Source organism: Panthera uncia (genome assembly GCF_023721935.1).
Source record: "Panthera uncia isolate 11264 chromosome B2 unlocalized genomic scaffold, Puncia_PCG_1.0 HiC_scaffold_24, whole genome shotgun sequence".
Classification (NCBI taxonomy): Eukaryota; Metazoa; Chordata; class Mammalia; order Carnivora; family Felidae; genus Panthera; species Panthera uncia.
The window spans coordinates 118,955,728-118,973,981 of record NW_026057580.1 but is presented as its reverse complement, the minus strand read 5'-3'; the positions used below and the strand labels follow the sequence as shown (position 1 = coordinate 118,973,981).

Below are 18,254 nucleotides of genomic sequence, written 5' to 3'. Positions count from 1 at the left end.
CCCCCTCCCGGCCGCACTTCCGGCTGGCGCGACGCAGGCGCGCGACTTGAGCTCTCGCGGGACGCGGCCTAGGCGCTTGGGAAGGGTGGAGGCGGGTCGCTGGGCGTGGCGGCGAGCGGGCGGCATGGAGAAGGGAGGTCACGGCGGGAAGTCGGCGGCCGTCCCGGCCCCTCACTTGCAGCCGCCGCAGCCTCGGAAGGAGAGGAGGCCCAGCATGTTCGAGAAGGAGGCAGTGAGTGCGGGGACGGCGGGGCTGCGCCGACCCCCGCTGGGGCTCGGAGTGCGGTGGCCGGCGGCGCGGCGCGGGTGTCGGGAGCCACGCTCCGCTGGACGCCTGATGCCGGGGTGGTTAGTGCCACGCTCAGACCAGGGCCGTTGTCCGGCCGGGCACGTGTGTGTGCGCGCTGCCTGGAAGGAAGGAAACGTGGCGCGTGTGGCAAGCACACGACGAGATGTTTTGAGTTTTAAGAAACAGCAGCAGGCTCGGTATTTGAGGGACATACGGGAGGAAAAAAAGTTAAATTGAAAATATTCTGCCCATTAATTTCTTGTCTGGAATTAATGGAAGATGCCATTCAAGTGTATTGGTGGAATAACACCGGGATTTCTGGAAGACCGTAGTCCGAGTACCATCACTGTAATCGAGACTCCCATCTTGTATTGAGACCTAAAGTGAAAAGAACACTTACAGTACAAAACTGTAATGACAGAGCCGAGACTGGAACCTATGTCCTGGGACTGCTGGTCTACTTGTCTAACGGTTTCTTCTACTTCGTGGGAGCCGAAATGGACAGGATGCAGGAGAGACGTGATTGCAAAGATTCTTCCTTAGTGAAGGGATAAGATGATAGAAGGAAAACCGAATCAGAAGACCCATATTATATATAAGGAAGAAATGGTAGAGGTGTGAGTTTTCAGCACGTTAGAATCTGTCATTTTCAAACCACACACGCATGCTGTATCCCCAAGGGGATCGTTGCAGTTGGAAGCCACTGTGAACGGTACAGTGTAGTTGTACCCCTTGAGTATATTGTGGGGGGAAAGATGGCAGTTACTCTAGAGAAGCATTCTCTTAATAGAAAAGAACAAAATGCAGATTTTGTTTTGGGGAGGTGTAGGGAGCTAATAATACCTCTTTTTTCCAACTGACGCGTAACACAGGCTGCAAATAAAACAGATTTCTGATGAAGGACTTCTGCTTGCAGCCAACATGGAATTACTCCTACCAGAAACTACTGATAATAGCACAAGATGTATGAAACAGTGGTTTTACCATTGATGGGATGTAAAGCAAGACAGGATCCTGATCTCTGGGGGGGGGAGAAACGGGAACAGTGAACCCCAAGATTACCCCTGACTGCTTGATGAGGGATTGCAGCCCACACCTGTGGAGAGGTCTTGCTTAGCTGAGAAGGATTTGGGAGCCGGGTAGATAAAGCTGGTATGAGTGCAGAGCAGAGTATTGAAGAGGAATGAGCTGTACAAACAGCCCCAAGGATCTGCAAAGGATTTTCCTCAAGTCTTCAGCTTAGTGCATCAGTGCATCTGGTAAGGAAGCCACCTGTGGCCAGAGAAAGCCACCAAAGGGAGCAGAAAAAAAATCCTTGCACTCCCACAAAATCATTTGTTTCCCCCCAGTAAGCATGGAAAACCATAGGGCGTTGGTTAGAGTGCCGAGAAGCGTATTGTCTCAGTACTGGGAGAAGAAATAGCACTAGACTCCAAGATTTTTCTGGGCTGGTCTATCAGAGCTCAAAAGCAAACCTCCAGAGAATTAAACTGTTTCTGTTACTACATGCTAGAAAAAAGCTCAAGAGAACTCAAAGGAATGGAGAAGTACACACCAAAAATGAGGGTGAAATTTACACAATCTTGTGTCCAATAAAATATTTGCAGACTATCAAAGAAACAGGAAAATACAACCTAAAGTGAGAGGAAACAGTAAGAGCACTCAGAAATGACAAATGGCAAAGACAGAATTAATATAAAAGATCTCTAAAGTAGTTACTGTGAAAAAATTACTGTATTAGTTTTCGTCAAATTAAAGCAGTTATATAATATTCATGTTATAAAACAGTTAATGCATTCTGTATGTGCAAAAATGTACAGAAAAAATTGAGTATGTGAAATCCAAATGAAACCCTACAGTTGAAAAATAACAATGTCAGAGATGTAGAATACACTGAATGGAAATAGATTGGACACTGCAGAAGAGAGGATTGGTGAACCTAAAGACAGCAATAGAAAGAAGGCCTGAAGAAAATATATTAGACAGAATGAGATGTGGGGAAATTTCTGATACAAAATATATATATAATATCAGAAATTGACAAACTTAATGAAAACTATAAACCCACAAATCCAAGAAACTCAGTGAACTTCAAGCACAAGAAACATGGAAGAAAATTATGCTGAGACATGTAGTAGTCAAACTGCTTAAAATCAATGATTTAATAATTTAAAGGCAGCAATGGAGAAAATCCGAAAACTCTAAGTACTGAAGAATGATGAAATGAAAATAGGTTTTTCACCAGAAACAATGCAAGCCAGAACACTGAAGCATCTTTCATTACTTTAAAGTATCTTTAAAGTTGAAAGAACCATCAACCTTGAATTCTATACCCAGTGAAAATATTTTTCAAAAACAGAGGCAAAATAATGGGTTTTTCAGATATATGAAAATGAAAAATTCACCAACAGACCTATGCTATCTGATATGTGAAAGGAAATCCTTCAGGCAAAAGGAATATGATAAGAGATGTAAATATCTAGATGAAAGAATAGAAAACATTGAAAGTGGTAACTATGTAGGTAAATATATTTTTTTCAGTATTACTGTGGGGAGCCTGGGTGGCTCAGTTGGCCAAGAGTCAGACTTTGGCTCAGGCTGTGATCTCACAGTTCATGAATCTGAGCCCCATGTCAGACTCTGCTGTCAGTGCAGAGCCCACTTCAGATCCTCTGTCCTCCTCTCTGCCACTCCCCTGCTTGCATGTGCTCGTGCACTCTCTCTCTCTCCAAAAATAAACATTTTTTAAAAAAAGATTATTGGCTGATTAAATCCAGAATAACATATTTTGGGGCTTGTACCCCCAAAACATTTTATTTATAGAAGTAAAATACATGACAATTCTAGCACAAAGACCAGAGAGTTGGCAGGAGGGGGCATATTCCATTGTAGGACTCTTGCTGTATGTGAAGTGGCATAATATGACTTGAAAGTAGACTGATAAAGATACATACTATCAAGCCTAAAACTACCACTGGGAAACAATAAAGTTACTAGGCCAACAGATAACAGGTGAATCATGAAAGATACTTAAAGGAAAGCCTGAAAAACAGGGGCACCTGGCTAGCTCAGTTGGTAGAGCACGTGACTCTTGATCTTCAGGTTGTAAGTTTGAGCCCCATGTTGGGTGTAGAGATTACTTAAAATCTTTACAAAAATAAAAGCAAAGCAAGGATTAAACATAACCATGATAATTACATTAAGTATAAATGTTATAAATACCCCAATTAAAATTCAGATTACTTATGAAAGCAAGATGAAACTATATATTGTCTACAAGAAACACTAAGGAAAGGATGGGAAGAGATATACCATGTGAAGACTAATAGAATACTGGAGTACATGTATTAGTATCAAACAAAATACATTTCTAACAATATTATAAGAGATAAAGGGAATCATTTCATAATGTTGAAAAGTCAATTCATCAGAAAGGCCTAATAATCTTAAGGTTTTTTTGCACCTAAAGTCAAAGCTTTGAAATACAGGAAACAAGAATTTCATGTATCCTTACAGAAACTGACATCCATAATTACAGATGGAAATTTCAATATAAGTATCTCTATCAATAATTGATGGAACAAATAGACAAAAACTAATAAAGATATAAAAGAATATAAAGGAACAATAACTTGTATTAGTGCACTTTTATCACATACGCCATGCAACCTCAGCTGAATAAATGTTCTTTAGAAGTGCACATGAGGGGCACCTGGTTAGCTCAGTGAGCTCAGCAACTGACTTCAGCTCAGGTCATGACTTCATGGTTCCTGAATTTGAGCCCCACATGGGGCTCCACACCGGGAGTGTGGAGTCTGCTTGGGGTTCTTCCTCTCTCCTCTCTCTGCCCCTTTTCCACTCAAACTTTCTCTCAAAATAAATAAACTTAAAAAGTGTGCATGAAACATCACTAAGAATATCTCCTGGGACAGGAAACAAGTCCCAATAACTTTAAAAGGATTCAGGTAATACAAAGTATGTTCTTTGACCATAATGGAATAAATCAGAAATCGTTAACAGAAAGGTATATTGAAAAATGTAAATTGTCTGGAAATTAAATGACACACTTCTGAATAACCCAGGGTAAAAGAAAATGAAAGAAAATATTTTCAACTGAATGAAAATACAACATTTCAAAAACTGTAGGGTGTACCTATAGCAGTACTTGGGGAAATTTGTAGCCCTAAATACCTATACTAGAAAAATTTCAAGTCTAAACTCAAAGTAAACAAAAGTAAGGAGGTAATAAAAAGTGAAAGTTGATGAAATAGCAAACTGAAAACAAGAAGATTAGTGAAACCAAAAATATTTTGGAAAGATCAATAAACTTGATAAACCTCCAGCCTAAAAGTTGACAAACAACAGCCTATAGGTCAAATCTAGCTTGCTACCTATTTTTGTACAGCCTATGAGCTAAGAATGGCTTGTATATTTTTAAAAGGTAATTTTAAAAGGATAGATGGAGATGGGGGATGCAGAGGAGGAAAGGGGACAGTTGGAAGAAGAGAAACAGTGGCAACTACCACAGCTGGCCCACAATGCATAAATATTTACTAGCTGGCTCTTTACAGAGAAAGTTTGCCAACCCTTGCTAAACCAGACTAATCAGGAAAAGAAAATAAAAAGACCAATTCTCAATACCAGGAATGAAAAAGAAGAATCACTACAGACCCGATAAACATTTTAAAAAGATCATAAATACTAAAAACATCTATGATCCTAATTTCAACAACTTGGATAAAATGCACAAATTCCTTGGAAGACACAATTATGAGTTGAACTGTGTTCCCCTAGGATTCATAGGTTAAAGCCCTAATCTCCAGTACCTCAGGATGTGAGGGTATATGGAGATGGGGCTTTTAAAGAGCTAACTAAGTTAAATTGAGACTGTTAGGGTATGCCCTAATCCAGTCTCACTTGTGTCCTTTTGAGAAAAGATTAGGGCACGGATACATAGGGCAAAGCATGCACAACAGAATAACTGTGTGAGGAGGCAGCAAGACAGCAGCCATCTGCAAGAGAGAGGCCATAGGAGAAACCAATCCTGCTGGCAATTTGATTTTGCATTTCCAGCTTCCAGAGTTGTGCGCCAATAAATTTCTGTTGTTTAAGCTACCTGGTCTGTGGTATTTTGTTATGGCAGGTCTAGCAAACTAATATATAGACAAACTACTGTAGCTCACTCTAGAAATAATAGATACGCTGAATAGTCCCTATATCTGTTAAAGAAAGTGACTGTGTTGTTTAAAACCTTTCCATAAAGAAAACTCCAGGCCCACATGGCTCTTATGGTGAGTTTTTGCCAAATATTCTAGTGTTCTGGAAAAATGAAGAGAAGGGAATTCTTCCCAATTCACCCTATGAGGCCAGCATTTACCTTGCTGTCAAAACCAGAATAATGAAAACAAACCAATATTCCTCATGAACATAGATGCAAAAATTCTTAACAGAACTCTGGTAAATTAAATACAACAACATATAAGAAAGACACAATATATTTATTGTACCTAACACAGGAGCCCCTAAGTACATAAAGCAAATACTAACAGTCATAAATGGAGAACTAGCAATACAATAGCGTTAGGAGACCTTAGCACCCCACTTACATCAATGGGTAGATTATTCAGACAAAAAGTAAAACATCAGCCTTAAATGACATATTAGACCAGATGGACTTAACAGATATGTACAGAACATTCCATCCAGAAGCAGAATACACAGTCTTCTCAAGTACATATGGAACATTCTCCAGGACCTATCACATGTTAGGCCACAAAATAAGTCTTTATAAATTTAAGGAGACTAAAATATGAAGCATTGTTACCAACCACAATGGTATGGAACTACAAGTCAATTATAACAAGAAAACAAAAACAATACGTGAGGATTAAAAATATTCTAGGGAACAACGAATGTGTCCATGTAAAAATCAAAAGAGAAGTTTTGATGAAGTTTAAAAGAAGTTTAAAAATTCCATGTGACAAATGAAAATGGAAATACAACATACCAAAATTTATAGACTGCAACAAAAGCATTTCCAAGAGGGAGTTTCATAACAAACGCCTATATCAAAAAACAAAGATCTCAAATAAGCAATCTAGCTTTATACTTCAAGGACTGGAAAAAGACCCAAAGTTAGTAGAAATGAGGAAATATTTGAGCAGAAGTAAACGGAGACTAAAAGGACAACAGAAAAGATCAGTGAAATTAAGAAGTTGTTCATTGAAAAGATATAATTGACAAACCTTTATCTAGATTCACCAAGAAATAAAGGGAGAGGGCTCAAATAAAATCAGAATGAAAGAGGAGACATTTCAACTGTTACAACAGAAATACAAAGGATCATAAGAGATTACTACCAGTATTACTACCAGATATGCCAACAACTTGACAACCCAGGAAAAAATGGATAAATTCCTAAAATTGAAAAATCCAAACAGAGCAATTACTAGTAAGGAGATTGAATCAGTAAACCAAAGCCTCCCAACAAAGTCCAGGGCCAGATGGCTTCACTAATGAATTCTAAACATTCAAAGAAGAATGAATAGCAATATCCTCAAATTCTTCAAGAGAATAAAAGAGGAGGAATACATCCAAACTAATTTCATGAGACCACATTACCCTGATACCAAAACTGTACAAGGATACCACAGAAGACTACAGGCCAATAAACATGATGAATGTTAGATGCAAAAATCCTCAACAAAATATTAGCAAACTAAATTTTACAATATATTAAAAGGATCATACACCATGATCAAGTGGGATTTGTTCCAGAGGTGCAAAGGTGGTTCAAAACCCCCAACAGTACAAGATAGTGTGTTAGCAAAATGAAGGATAAAAATCTTATCATCTCAATAGATAACAGTAAAAGCAGTGAGTAAAACTCAATCTCCACTTATCATAAAAACACTCAACAAAGTGGTTATGGAGGGAACATACCTCATCATAACAAAGGTCATATCTGACAAGCTCACAGTGAACATGATGCTCAATGGTGAAAACCTAAAAGCTTTTCCTCTAAGTCCAGGAATAAAATAAGGACACCCACTCTCTCCACTTTTCTTCAACATTGTATTGGAAATCCTAGCCGGAGAAATTAGGAGAAAGAAGGAAAAGGCAACCAAATTAGGAAAGGAAAAAGTAAAACTGTCACTATTTGTTTATGACATGATATTATAAACCCTAAAGACTCCCTCAAACAACTGTTAGAACTAATAAACAAATTTAGTAAAATTGCAGGATACAAAATCAATGTACAAAAAATCGATTGCATTTCTATACACAAACTATCAGAAAGAAATTAAGAACACAATCCCATTTACAACTGCATAAAAAACAATAAAATATCTAGGGCTAAATTTAACCAAGGAGGTGAAAGTCCTCTACAGTGAAAACTATAGGACACTGATGAAAGGAATTGAAGAAGACACAAGTAAATGGAAAGATATTCAATGTTCATGAATTGAAAGAATTAATATTAAATTGTACATACTACCCAAAGCAATCTACAGATTCAGTGCAATCCCTAATAAAATTCCAATGGCATTTTTCATAGAATAAGTAATCCCAAATTTTGTATGGAATCACAAAAGACCTTAAATATCCAAAGCAATATGGAGAAAGAAGAACAAAGCTGGAAGCATCTCACTTTCTGATTTCAAACTGTGTTATGAAGCTATAACAATCAAAACAGTATGGCACTGGCATAAACAGACACATAAGCCAATAGAACAGAATAGAGTCCAGAAATAAACACACACATTTATGGTGAATTAATTTATAACAAAGGAGGGGCACCTGGGTGGCTCAGTCAGTTAAGTGTCTGACTTCGGCTCAGGCCATGATCTCACAGTTTGTGGGTTCGAGCCCCGCATCAAGCTCTGTGCTGACAGCTAAGAGGCCTGCTTCGGATTCTGTGTCTCCCTCTCTCTCTGCCCCTCCCCCATTCACACTCTGTCTCTCAAAAATAAATAAACATTAAAAAAATAATAATTATAACAAAGGAGCCAAGAATATATAATGGGGAAAGGACAGTCTTTTCAATAGTTGGTGTTGGGAAAACTGGACCACTATCCTACATGTACACAAAAATAAACTCAAAATAGATTAAGACCTGAAACCATAAAACTACAAAAAGAAAACATAGGCAGTAAACTCCTTGACATCGGTCTTGGTGATGATTTTTTGATCTAACTCCGAAAGCAAAGGCAACAAAGCAAAAATAAAAAGGTGGGGCTACAGCAAACTAAAAAGTTTATGCACAGCAAAGGAAATCAAGAAAATGAAAAAGCAACCTACTGAATGGGAGAGATTATTTGCAAATCATATATCTGATAAGGTTTAGTATCCAAAATATATAAAGAACTCATTAAACTCAACAGCAAATAAATCTAGCAATTGAATTGAAAAATGGCCAGAAGATCTGCATAGGTATTGTCCAAAGAAGACATATAGATGGCCAACAAGTACGTGAAACAATGCTCAAAATCCCTAATTATCAGGAAAATGCACATCAAAAGCACAGTGAGATGTTACCTCACCCCTTAGATGGACTATTGTCAAAAAGACAAGAGATAACAAGTGTTGGCAAGGATGTGGAGAAAAGGGTTCCAACAAGGGTTGGCAAGGATGTGGAGAAAAGAAGAGGGTTCTCTTGCACTGTTGGTAAGAATGTAAATTGGTACTGCCACTATGCAAAACAGTGTTGAGTTTCCTCAAAAAATTAAAAGCAGAACTACCATACAATTCAGCAATTCCATTTCTGGGTATTTGTCCAAAGAAAATGAAAACACTAATTTTAAAAGATATATGCATTCCTATATTTATTGCAGCATTATTTACAATAGTCAACATATAAAAACAACCTAAATATATATATCAGCCATAAAAAAAGAATGAGATCTTGCCATTTGCAATAATGCGTGTGGACCTTGAGAGCATCAGGCTAAGTGAAATAAGTCGGACAAATACTGAATGATCTCACTATATGTGAAATCTAAAAATAAAAATGGGTGAAGGGCGTCAAAGGTACAAACATCCTATAAAATGATGATGATGATGATGATGATGATAATGATAATGATGATGGTATATTAAGTTTAAGCAAGGTTTTTTCCAGGAATTCAAGGTTGGTTAAATATTCAAAAATCATATAACCATATTAACAAACTATTAATGATGAAAAATAGGCAGGCAAATGGTAACCTTTCTACTCAAATTAAATCAGCTTACCCAAGTAGTCACTGCACAGCTGGACAATGACATATGTCTAAGATGATGGCCTATCTCTATGAAATATATGTGGTGGTGAGACAGATGATATGTACTTGTTATAATCAGATGTGAAGAGAAGAGCTGGAAGACTACACTAAACTAAAAAAGAAAAGGTTCTTTCTCTCGCCAACTGCCCAGGCAGATAAACCCCCTCAGAGGGGCGCAGAAAGGGAAGTGTCGCTCCAGTGCCAGTTTCAGCCACATATAGAAGCATCGGTGGTAGAGAATAAATAGTCTCTCACAATACTCGTAGGATTGTGATTTTTAATATATACATTTTAAACTATTGGCCTCTGCAGTAATATATGAAAAGGAGGAGGGAGGATAGAAATATGTAGACCTGTATTATATATTTAGAAAAATCTAGAAGTAATAAACATTAAAATAAATAAAAGGTTAATAGCTGGGTGCAGCAGTAATTCTACATTAAAACAATTCCTAAAAACATAAAATGTGTTTTTAAGTCACCTTAAAGGCTCAACAAAAGAACACCAAAATAATAAATGCTTCAGAATAAATTGAAAGATTTGTGTTAACATAAAAAAATTCCGGGAAGTAAAAATTCTTTTTTTCTTCTTTAAAGTTTATTTATTTTGAGAGACAGGAAGAGAGAGAGCAAGATCAGGGGAGGGGCAGAAAGAGAGGGAGAAAGAGAGAACCCCAGGCAGGTTCCATGCTGTCAGCACAGAGCCCCACGTTGGGCTTAATCTCACGAACTGTGAGATCATGACTTGAGCAGAAACCAAGTCAGGAGCCTAACCGACTGAGCCCCGCGGGTGCCCAGGAAATACAAATTCTTACATAAATGTCAAAGCAAACCATGTGCCTGGTTAGAAAAGTGATTATAAATCTATGGAGTTGTTTAGTTAACATTATTTGTTAAAAACATTGTAAAGTGTACCTTCATCCAGGCCCTGATCTCCCTGTAATCCACTCACCACACCACCAGAATGACCTTTTAAAACTGTAATTTAGAACATATCACTTGCTGGCTTAAATTTTTCCAGCGGCTTCTCACTGTTCTGAGAATAAAATCCAAAGCCCTTACCACATTCTATTCAGTGCTGCACAACTTACTCCTTGGTTGCCTTCCTAGCTTCATTGTGTCACCACTCTGCCTCGTTCAGAATACTTGAGATACACCGAGCACAAACCTGCTCTTAGAGCACACTAAGTTTTTGCCTTGAAGCCTCTGCCCTTTCTATTTCCTGTTCTTTTGGGGCTGAGGGGCCTTCTCTGATCATTCAGTCTAAATAGACTTTCACAGGAGTTTCTACCAAGTCATGTGATTTTATAGCAGTTGCCACTATTTAAGTTAGCTTGTTTTCCTAAATACTTTTTTTTATTATTTTTTATTTATTATTATTTATTTTTTTTAATGTTTATTTATTTTTGAGACAGAGAGAGACAGAGCATGAATGGGGGATCAGAGGATCAGAGAGAGAGGGAGACAGAATCCGAAGCAGGCTCCGGGCTCTGAGCTGTCAGCACAGAGCCCGACGCAGGGCTCGAACTCACAGACCATGAGATCTTGACCTAAGCTGAAGTCGGAAGCTCAACCGACTGAGCCACCCAGGCGCCCCTCCTAAATACTTCTTAGTTGTCGATCAGCCCTCCTCTCCACTAAACGGATAACTCCATAAATGCAGATGCCTTGACTATGAATTAACACAAGCAGAACAATTAATTCCTAGCTATTTCAATAAGGCTCACCCCTGTAACTTCAGAGCCTAGGACATTTCTCTGGACCATATTAGGCACCAAATAAATATTTCTTTAAGGAGTGTTGAATGTCACAGAATGAATGTTGAAAAAGCATAGAATAACGTATGTACCAAATCAATACATTCTTTTCAACTTAAGATTTATGTAATGTTATGTTATATAAATATGCAAATGACTTATGGAAATAATAGTATTAATTAGTCAAAGACGACTAAATAAAATTAAAATAATTAAAATTATAAGGAGACAATAAAGGATAATATTTTCATAACTTCGGGGTAGAAAACTTGAGTTTTCTTTACATGACTGTCTCCTAGCCACCCAGTTGCCCTCTCTGCAGCCTGTCTTCTTTCCAGGTCTTTGTATCTTCCATGGATATTTTAAATATATGTATGCAAATTTGTGTCCGTATGTGTTCGTGTTTATAGATAAATAGAGGGATGACAGCTAGCTAGCTAGATTCTTTTTTCTCTCTCCCTTTTACCAAATCGATAGCCGGGAGTGAATTAGTAAATGTACGATTCAACAACCTCTTAATCACGGAAGTCAGAATGGATTTCCAAAGTCTGTGTCAGCTTTGTCCCATTGCACTAGGGTTCTTAAATCTAAAATTTCATTTTACAATTTAAGAAATAATCTTTCTCTCTTCTTCTCCCCCCCTCTTTTCAGTATGCGCAAATTTTGAGAGAAAGACTGAGAGAATCATTTCATGATGTTCAGTATGTAGAGCCTCCATTTGATGATTCAATTGCTGATTTAGGTAAAGAATGGAAGAGTGCCCTGGCAAAATTAAAGTTTGCTAATTCATATAGAATGGAGCCATTGAAAAAATTCCAAGCTCATTCCGTGGAAGCTAAAGTCCAGCAGATATTAAAGGTAGGTTGATAAGTACATATGATAGCAATATCTAAGCTTCGGAGGTTTGATAAACTGTGTTAAGCTTTATGACCGTATATTTACCCTCACTGACTTTTTGTAGCATTTATCTCTGAAAATATGAAAGTACTTTGTATTCATACTCAAGAATCTTCACATCGATGCTATGAGCTAGATTTAAAGGAAATATTCTTTTGTTATTTCATTCAACTCCTAATTATCCATAAATTATTTATCCCTTACATTCCATGTTTGCCCGTATTTGGAGGAATGAGTTAAATAAAACACACTGTGTATGTGTGGAAAGTTGGTTCCTGTGTACTAACACGTCTAAGGACAGGCAGCCGCCAATGATGCGTAGGTTTTCTTCTTTAAACTTGCTGGAATCTAAAATTCTTCTAAGACAGTTGTTTGAAACTCAGGCTCTTGTTCCCAGACTAGTCCAAAATAGCTGCTTCAATGTAACGAACTGAATACTGTATTACTAACATGAAGACCAATATTATTTATGCTAGTATTGGTATCTGAAGGCTGCATTGTTCAGATGAAGATAATTCCTTCATCACTTTTCTTAACAAAGGACAAAATTTTTTTTTTTTTTTTTTTTTACTTACAGAAAGTTTGAGGGACCAGTTTTTCTGAATCCCATTTTGATCTGTGATATCTAGTTCTGGGCACCAGGCACCCGGGCATCTTCTGATGGCCGGATTCCCCTGTGGGATTCCACCAAGCCTGATTCTACCCCAGATCCATTCCTTGTTTCAAAGGTACCTTCCCTCCAGTTTACAAGGTACACTCCTTCAGTAACAACTGATGTGAGCTAGCTGTTGGGAAGAAAGTTTCTAATTTATTTTGTATAAATATTTAGTACTCCTTTAATCACAGCAAAATTAATTCTTGAAGTGAATTAACTTTTATTGATACAGAAGAATATTTAGGAGGCCTACTCTAACCTCCCTCCACTACTATAGACAGGTACATTTCTAACCTAAACTAATAACTGTCAGATGATATTTGGCAATGATATTACGGCTCATGGCTTTGGGAAATAGAGAAATTCAACTCAATTTGATACATTAAAATAATTATTGATTGTCTTCTTCTCCTATCTAATTAACAGCAAGCATTTGTGACATGAAAGTATACATTATCACGTGTCCCTTGCTTGGCCTTACTAAATAGACTAAGTTCAGACTTATTGATTTCAAATTGTATTTACATAGGATAATTTTCAGAATTGCACTGAGCATGATGGGGCCTAAAACAGCTGATTGGATATGTAGGTGGATGACTAGGGGTCATAAAGAGGCCAGGGATTTTCCCTTGGGTTCATGGAAAATTCAACATAGTTCTACATGCAGAAATAATAGTGTTTCCTGATGGAGCTTGCGGGCATCTTCCTATAGCAAGCACTCATTACAGTCATTACTCGTTAAATAACAGCATCTGGGGAGGCGAAGCCTGAGGTCTGTTGGGCAGATTCAGAAGAGAGAATGGATGTTGCGAAGCGTTTGAAAGATGGAGCCACAGGGGCGCCTGGGTGGCTCAGTCGGTTGAGCGTCCAACTTCAGCTCAGGTCACGATCTCACGGACCGTGAGTTCGAGCCCCGCGTCGGGCTCTGGGCTGACGGCTCGGAGCCTGGAGCCTGCTTCCAGTTCTGTGTCTCCCTCTCTCTCTGCCCCTCCCCCATTCATGCTCTGTCTCTCTCTCTGTGTCTCAAAAATAAATAAACGTTAAAAATAAATTAAAAAAAAAAAAAAGAAAAGAAAGATGGAGCCACAGCCAAATGCCTAAGGGAAATGAATGCTTCTACACCCAGTTTTAGGTCCAGCAGCATTCTAGAAGGGACTCAAAACTCTTTGTTTTCACTTGCCTATACAATTAGCTGGTAGCAGTTCATCTGTTATGGCGGGACCCAGAACTGTGGTTAATTCATTGGTCTGAATCAGTCAGTCAAAGTCAGTCAAAGAAGCCTGCAGTCTGCTCACTAGGTGGTCCAGTCTGCTTCTGGTTTGTAGAAACTCCTCGTGCTTCACGGCTCACATCTGTCTCCCCAGCTGTGATTAATCCACAGCAGGCATGGCCAGAAGCTTTCCATCTCCTCAGTGCTCTCCGGGAGTCCACAGAGAAGCCGTGGGGAAAGGGTTGCAGAGGTGGCTTCGATTCAGGAAGACTGCGAAGGACAGGATCACAGAGAACAGGCCGTGGAGGATGGAGATCACAGCAAATGGGCCACAGAGGATGGGATCACAGGGTACGGGCTCTGGTCCAGGAAACCCAAGCCTTAGGAAAACTAAAGTCTGAATTTTCACAAACATGTAAATTATAGAAAGATTTCCTTTGTCTACCCTAAGAATTCCCAGAAGCATTCTTTTAAATTCCCCTGTGTCTCCCTGCTGTTTGATGGGGTGATCCAGTGAAGGAAAACTTACAGCCCGAGGGTTGGTGATGAAGAGCAATTGAATGTAATTAAAAACCAAAATAAATTTTATTCAACATTGTTATTGAAATAAACTGGTAAGCACAACATTCATTTCGTATCATTTGGTTAGGAATGCATGTATTTTTTTTAAGTTACATGTATTTTTTAGATACATGTTTTCTTGAATTTTTATGTAGAAGATATTTGGTTTGAAGATTAAAATATTTTTTCTATTTTTTTGAAGGAAAGTCTTAAAGATGTCAAATATGATGATAAAGTCTTCTCTCATTTGTCACTTGAATTAGCAGACCGCATATTGTCAGCGGTGAAAGAATTTGGGTACCACCGTTACAAGTTCATTATAAAAGTATTATTTATTCAAAAGACCGGTCAGGCAATAAATGTAAGTACTATAGTGATCCAGCATCTATCAGTTAGAGCTCTAAGGTCTCCTCTGTGGTGATGTGATAATTACCGTGATGCCTGTCTCCAAGGCACTTTAAGACCCCGAGGTGCGTCTCTAAGAAGGATAATTGTGTTATCTCTTCCTTCACTGCATATTATTTGAAAAGTACTAACCCAGAAATGGCAATTTTCTACTGATAATTTACAAAATTGTATGGCTATCCTGTTCCTTGATCATACCCAATTTGACCATTTAATGTCATTTGATAATTAGCCAGTAAGTTTATTTTGAGCACTAATGGGTGTGAGGTGCTGAGAAAAAGAGAATGAGACATGGTCCATGATTATGATTCTCGGGGAGTTTTCACTGCACTCAAGGAAAGAAAGCAATGCAGATGGGAGTTTAAGAAATGGAATAGTGTACGGGGTGCCTGGGGGGCTCAGTCGGTTGAGCGTCCGACTTCGGCTCAAGTCATGATCTCTTGGTTCGTGGGTTCAAGCTCCAGGTCGGGCTCTGTGCCGACGGCTCGGAGCCCGGAGCCCGCTTTGGATTCTGTGTCTCCTTCTCTCTCTGCCCCTCCCCCACTTGTGATCTGTCTCTCTCTGTCTCTCAAAAATAAATAAATGTAAAAAAAATGTTAAAAAATTAAAGGAAATGAAAGAGTGTGGACGGGGGAGCATATAGGTGCCAGAGTCCAGTTGGCCTAGGTATGAGCCCTGGCGGCGACAATCACAGCCCGTGGCCTGGGCTCTTCATCTATGAAATGGGGGTGATACACCTGCTGGCTGGAGCCACTCTGAGGATTACACGAGACGGACCATGTTACGGTCCTCAACCCGGTCTCCAGTGCAGAGCCCTCGGTAATCAGCAAGGCTGTTGTGCTCAGTTACGAACGCAAATACACACCTCTAGGCCACGTAGGAGTGAATGTGTGGGCATATGAGTGCACCGCGGGCGGAGGGAAGTGTATCCGGAAGCAGGGCAGGGGGGTTCTGGCCACACAAGAGTCAGCGAGACAGACGTGGTCCTGGCTCCTGGCGAGAAGAGAACGCCACCACATACTCCTAGGTGGTGATAGGTGCTCCCGAGAGAAAATTAAGGTGGGACACTTTGATAGAAGGGCAGAGCGGCCGCTGGGGTTGTCTGGAGACGGGGAAGTCCCCCTAAAATCTGAATGACAAGAGAAAACCGGCTGTGCCAGAGACCCGGAAGAAGAACTTGCAAGCGGAGAAAACGTGAGTGTGAAGACGCTAAGGCAGGGGGACGCCCGCGTGCTTGTTAATACCCCGTGTGCTCGCAGTACGTTTTGGTGGTGGGGTCCAGTGTGACGTGTATCAGCACCACACAACACACCGCCCCAGGTTTAGCCCCAAACGGCAGCTGTTTGTTTGCTCGTCATTCTGCGGAGCAGCCCCGCTGCCGTACCGGGTTTTCCTGCTGGTCTCCCCGACGCCCCGGCAGCTCCCTGGCGACTCCGCTGGTCTCCCGACACCCTGCCCCCGGTCCCTTTGCTGGGCCGTGGGTACAGGCTGGCCTCGTCCTCGCGTCTGCCGGCCGGCGCTGGCTATTGGTTGGGGCACCTGGGATCTCCTGCACGGGAGCCACCGCCGTCCCGGGGACTGAGCGGGTTTCCTTATGCGGACGTCTCCTCACAGTGCTCTGAGAAGGCTGGAGCAGAAGACCTCTGGAGACCGGGCTGCCAAGTCACCCATCGCGTTCTTTTGCTCAGGGCAGGTCCCAAGGCGCACGCGTACTCAAGGGGTGGGGAAATAGACTCACCCTCTGGGAGAAGACACGAACGGTTTGTGGCCGTTTAGAGCCGCCATGGAAAAGCAGGCCGTAGTCAAATTGTGTGTGGCTTTGTAAGCGAAGCAAAGGATTTAGAATTTTCTCCAGCAGCCAGCTTGTATAAGCAACGCCATTTCTTTATTTCAAAACAAGGTTCTGACAGACTTTCACTGGAAAATATTGTAAGGATGGAAAGGAACATTCTGTATCACGGGCTATGACACAGCAGAGAAGTAGTGTATGCAGAAGTCTTAGACCCGGTTTTCAGGGGCTCCCGCTCTTGCCCCGGACACTCAGACGCTCGCTGCTGAGGTCGAGTCTCTGTGTCAGATAGGACTGGCTCCAGGAAGAAGAGGGGGCCCAGGAAGCATCACTATGAAGTCTTCAGGAAAGGGGGGATTGGACACACTACTTTTTAAATATCACTTTCTAAGATACTTACGCATCTTAAAAAAATATATCAAACTTGTGTAGACTTAAAAATCGTTTCTTAACGTGTTCAGTCTAAGGTTGGTCTTTTGCAATTGGTCTGTCCCAGGTTGCCAGCAGATGGATCTGGGATGTGGCATGGGACAGCTGGGTTGCTGCGAAACACGAAACGGAAACGTACGTGGCCTTGGCCCTGGTGTTTGCTCTTTATTGTGAGTAGGGAGTGTTTACTCCTCAACTTTGCAGAGACACAGGACATCTGTAGATCTGTGAACCTCACAGTAGGCGTTGATTCCCTGCACTTTGGCCTCCAGGTGAAGCCTCATTGTATCATTTTAACAGCAAACAAGTAAAAGCTGGATTGTTTTTACCTTTATACTTTACTAGTTATCATATTTATTAAGGCTCTGTTACCCCCAAAGTAGGAAAGTATGAGTGAGTGACACATAGAGATAGATAGATATGAATATATAAGTGCTTAGAGTGGATTCCAAGACAGGGAAATTATTTATCATTCTTGTTAGATTTAAGACAGTCAGAATTTGCCAGAGGAAATTATGACACAACTTAGTAAAGCGCCAATTAAATGTTAAAATCGATTTTGGAAAACTTCTAAAGGCAGATGTACTTTTGAATGGTATTTTAATATGTTGTATGCGTTCTTTTGAAAGGAATTACCAAGTTTGAAAGAAAGACACTTTCTATAATGTAATTACACACTTTCTAATAATGTAGTTAGCACATCCCTAACCAATCAAAATGCTTAAAATGTGTGGGTGTTCTATTTGCTAGTCTGTTAATTAAGCGCTTTTTAGATGCGGGAAGTGAAACACCTAACCCAATTGTTTATTTTAAAAAGAGAGAGAGAGGCACCAGGGTGGCTCAGTTGGTTGAGCACTTGACTCTCAATTTTGGCTCAGGTCATGATCTCACAATCAGGAGACTGAGCCCCATGTCGGGCTCCTCACTGAGCGTGGAGCCTGCTTGGGATTCTCCCTCTCTCCCCCTCTGCCCCTCCTCTGGTTCTCTCTCTCTCTCTCTA

The 18,254-nt window shown here is 40.1% G+C and overlaps 1 protein-coding gene across 1 annotated transcript; it reads left to right on the top strand.

Moving 5' to 3' along the window:
• The first annotated feature begins 24 nt into the window (after positions 1-24).
• On the top strand, positions 25-17,588 carry DYNLT2 (dynein light chain Tctex-type 2). The gene is made up of 4 exons (XM_049654618.1): positions 25-232; positions 11,960-12,166; positions 14,834-14,992; positions 17,322-17,588. The coding sequence occupies exons 1-4, from the start codon at positions 125-127 to the stop codon at positions 17,430-17,432; spliced, it is 585 nt and encodes a 194-aa protein (XP_049510575.1). The 5' UTR covers positions 25-124; the 3' UTR covers positions 17,433-17,588.
• The last annotated feature ends 666 nt before the right edge of the window (positions 17,589-18,254 follow it).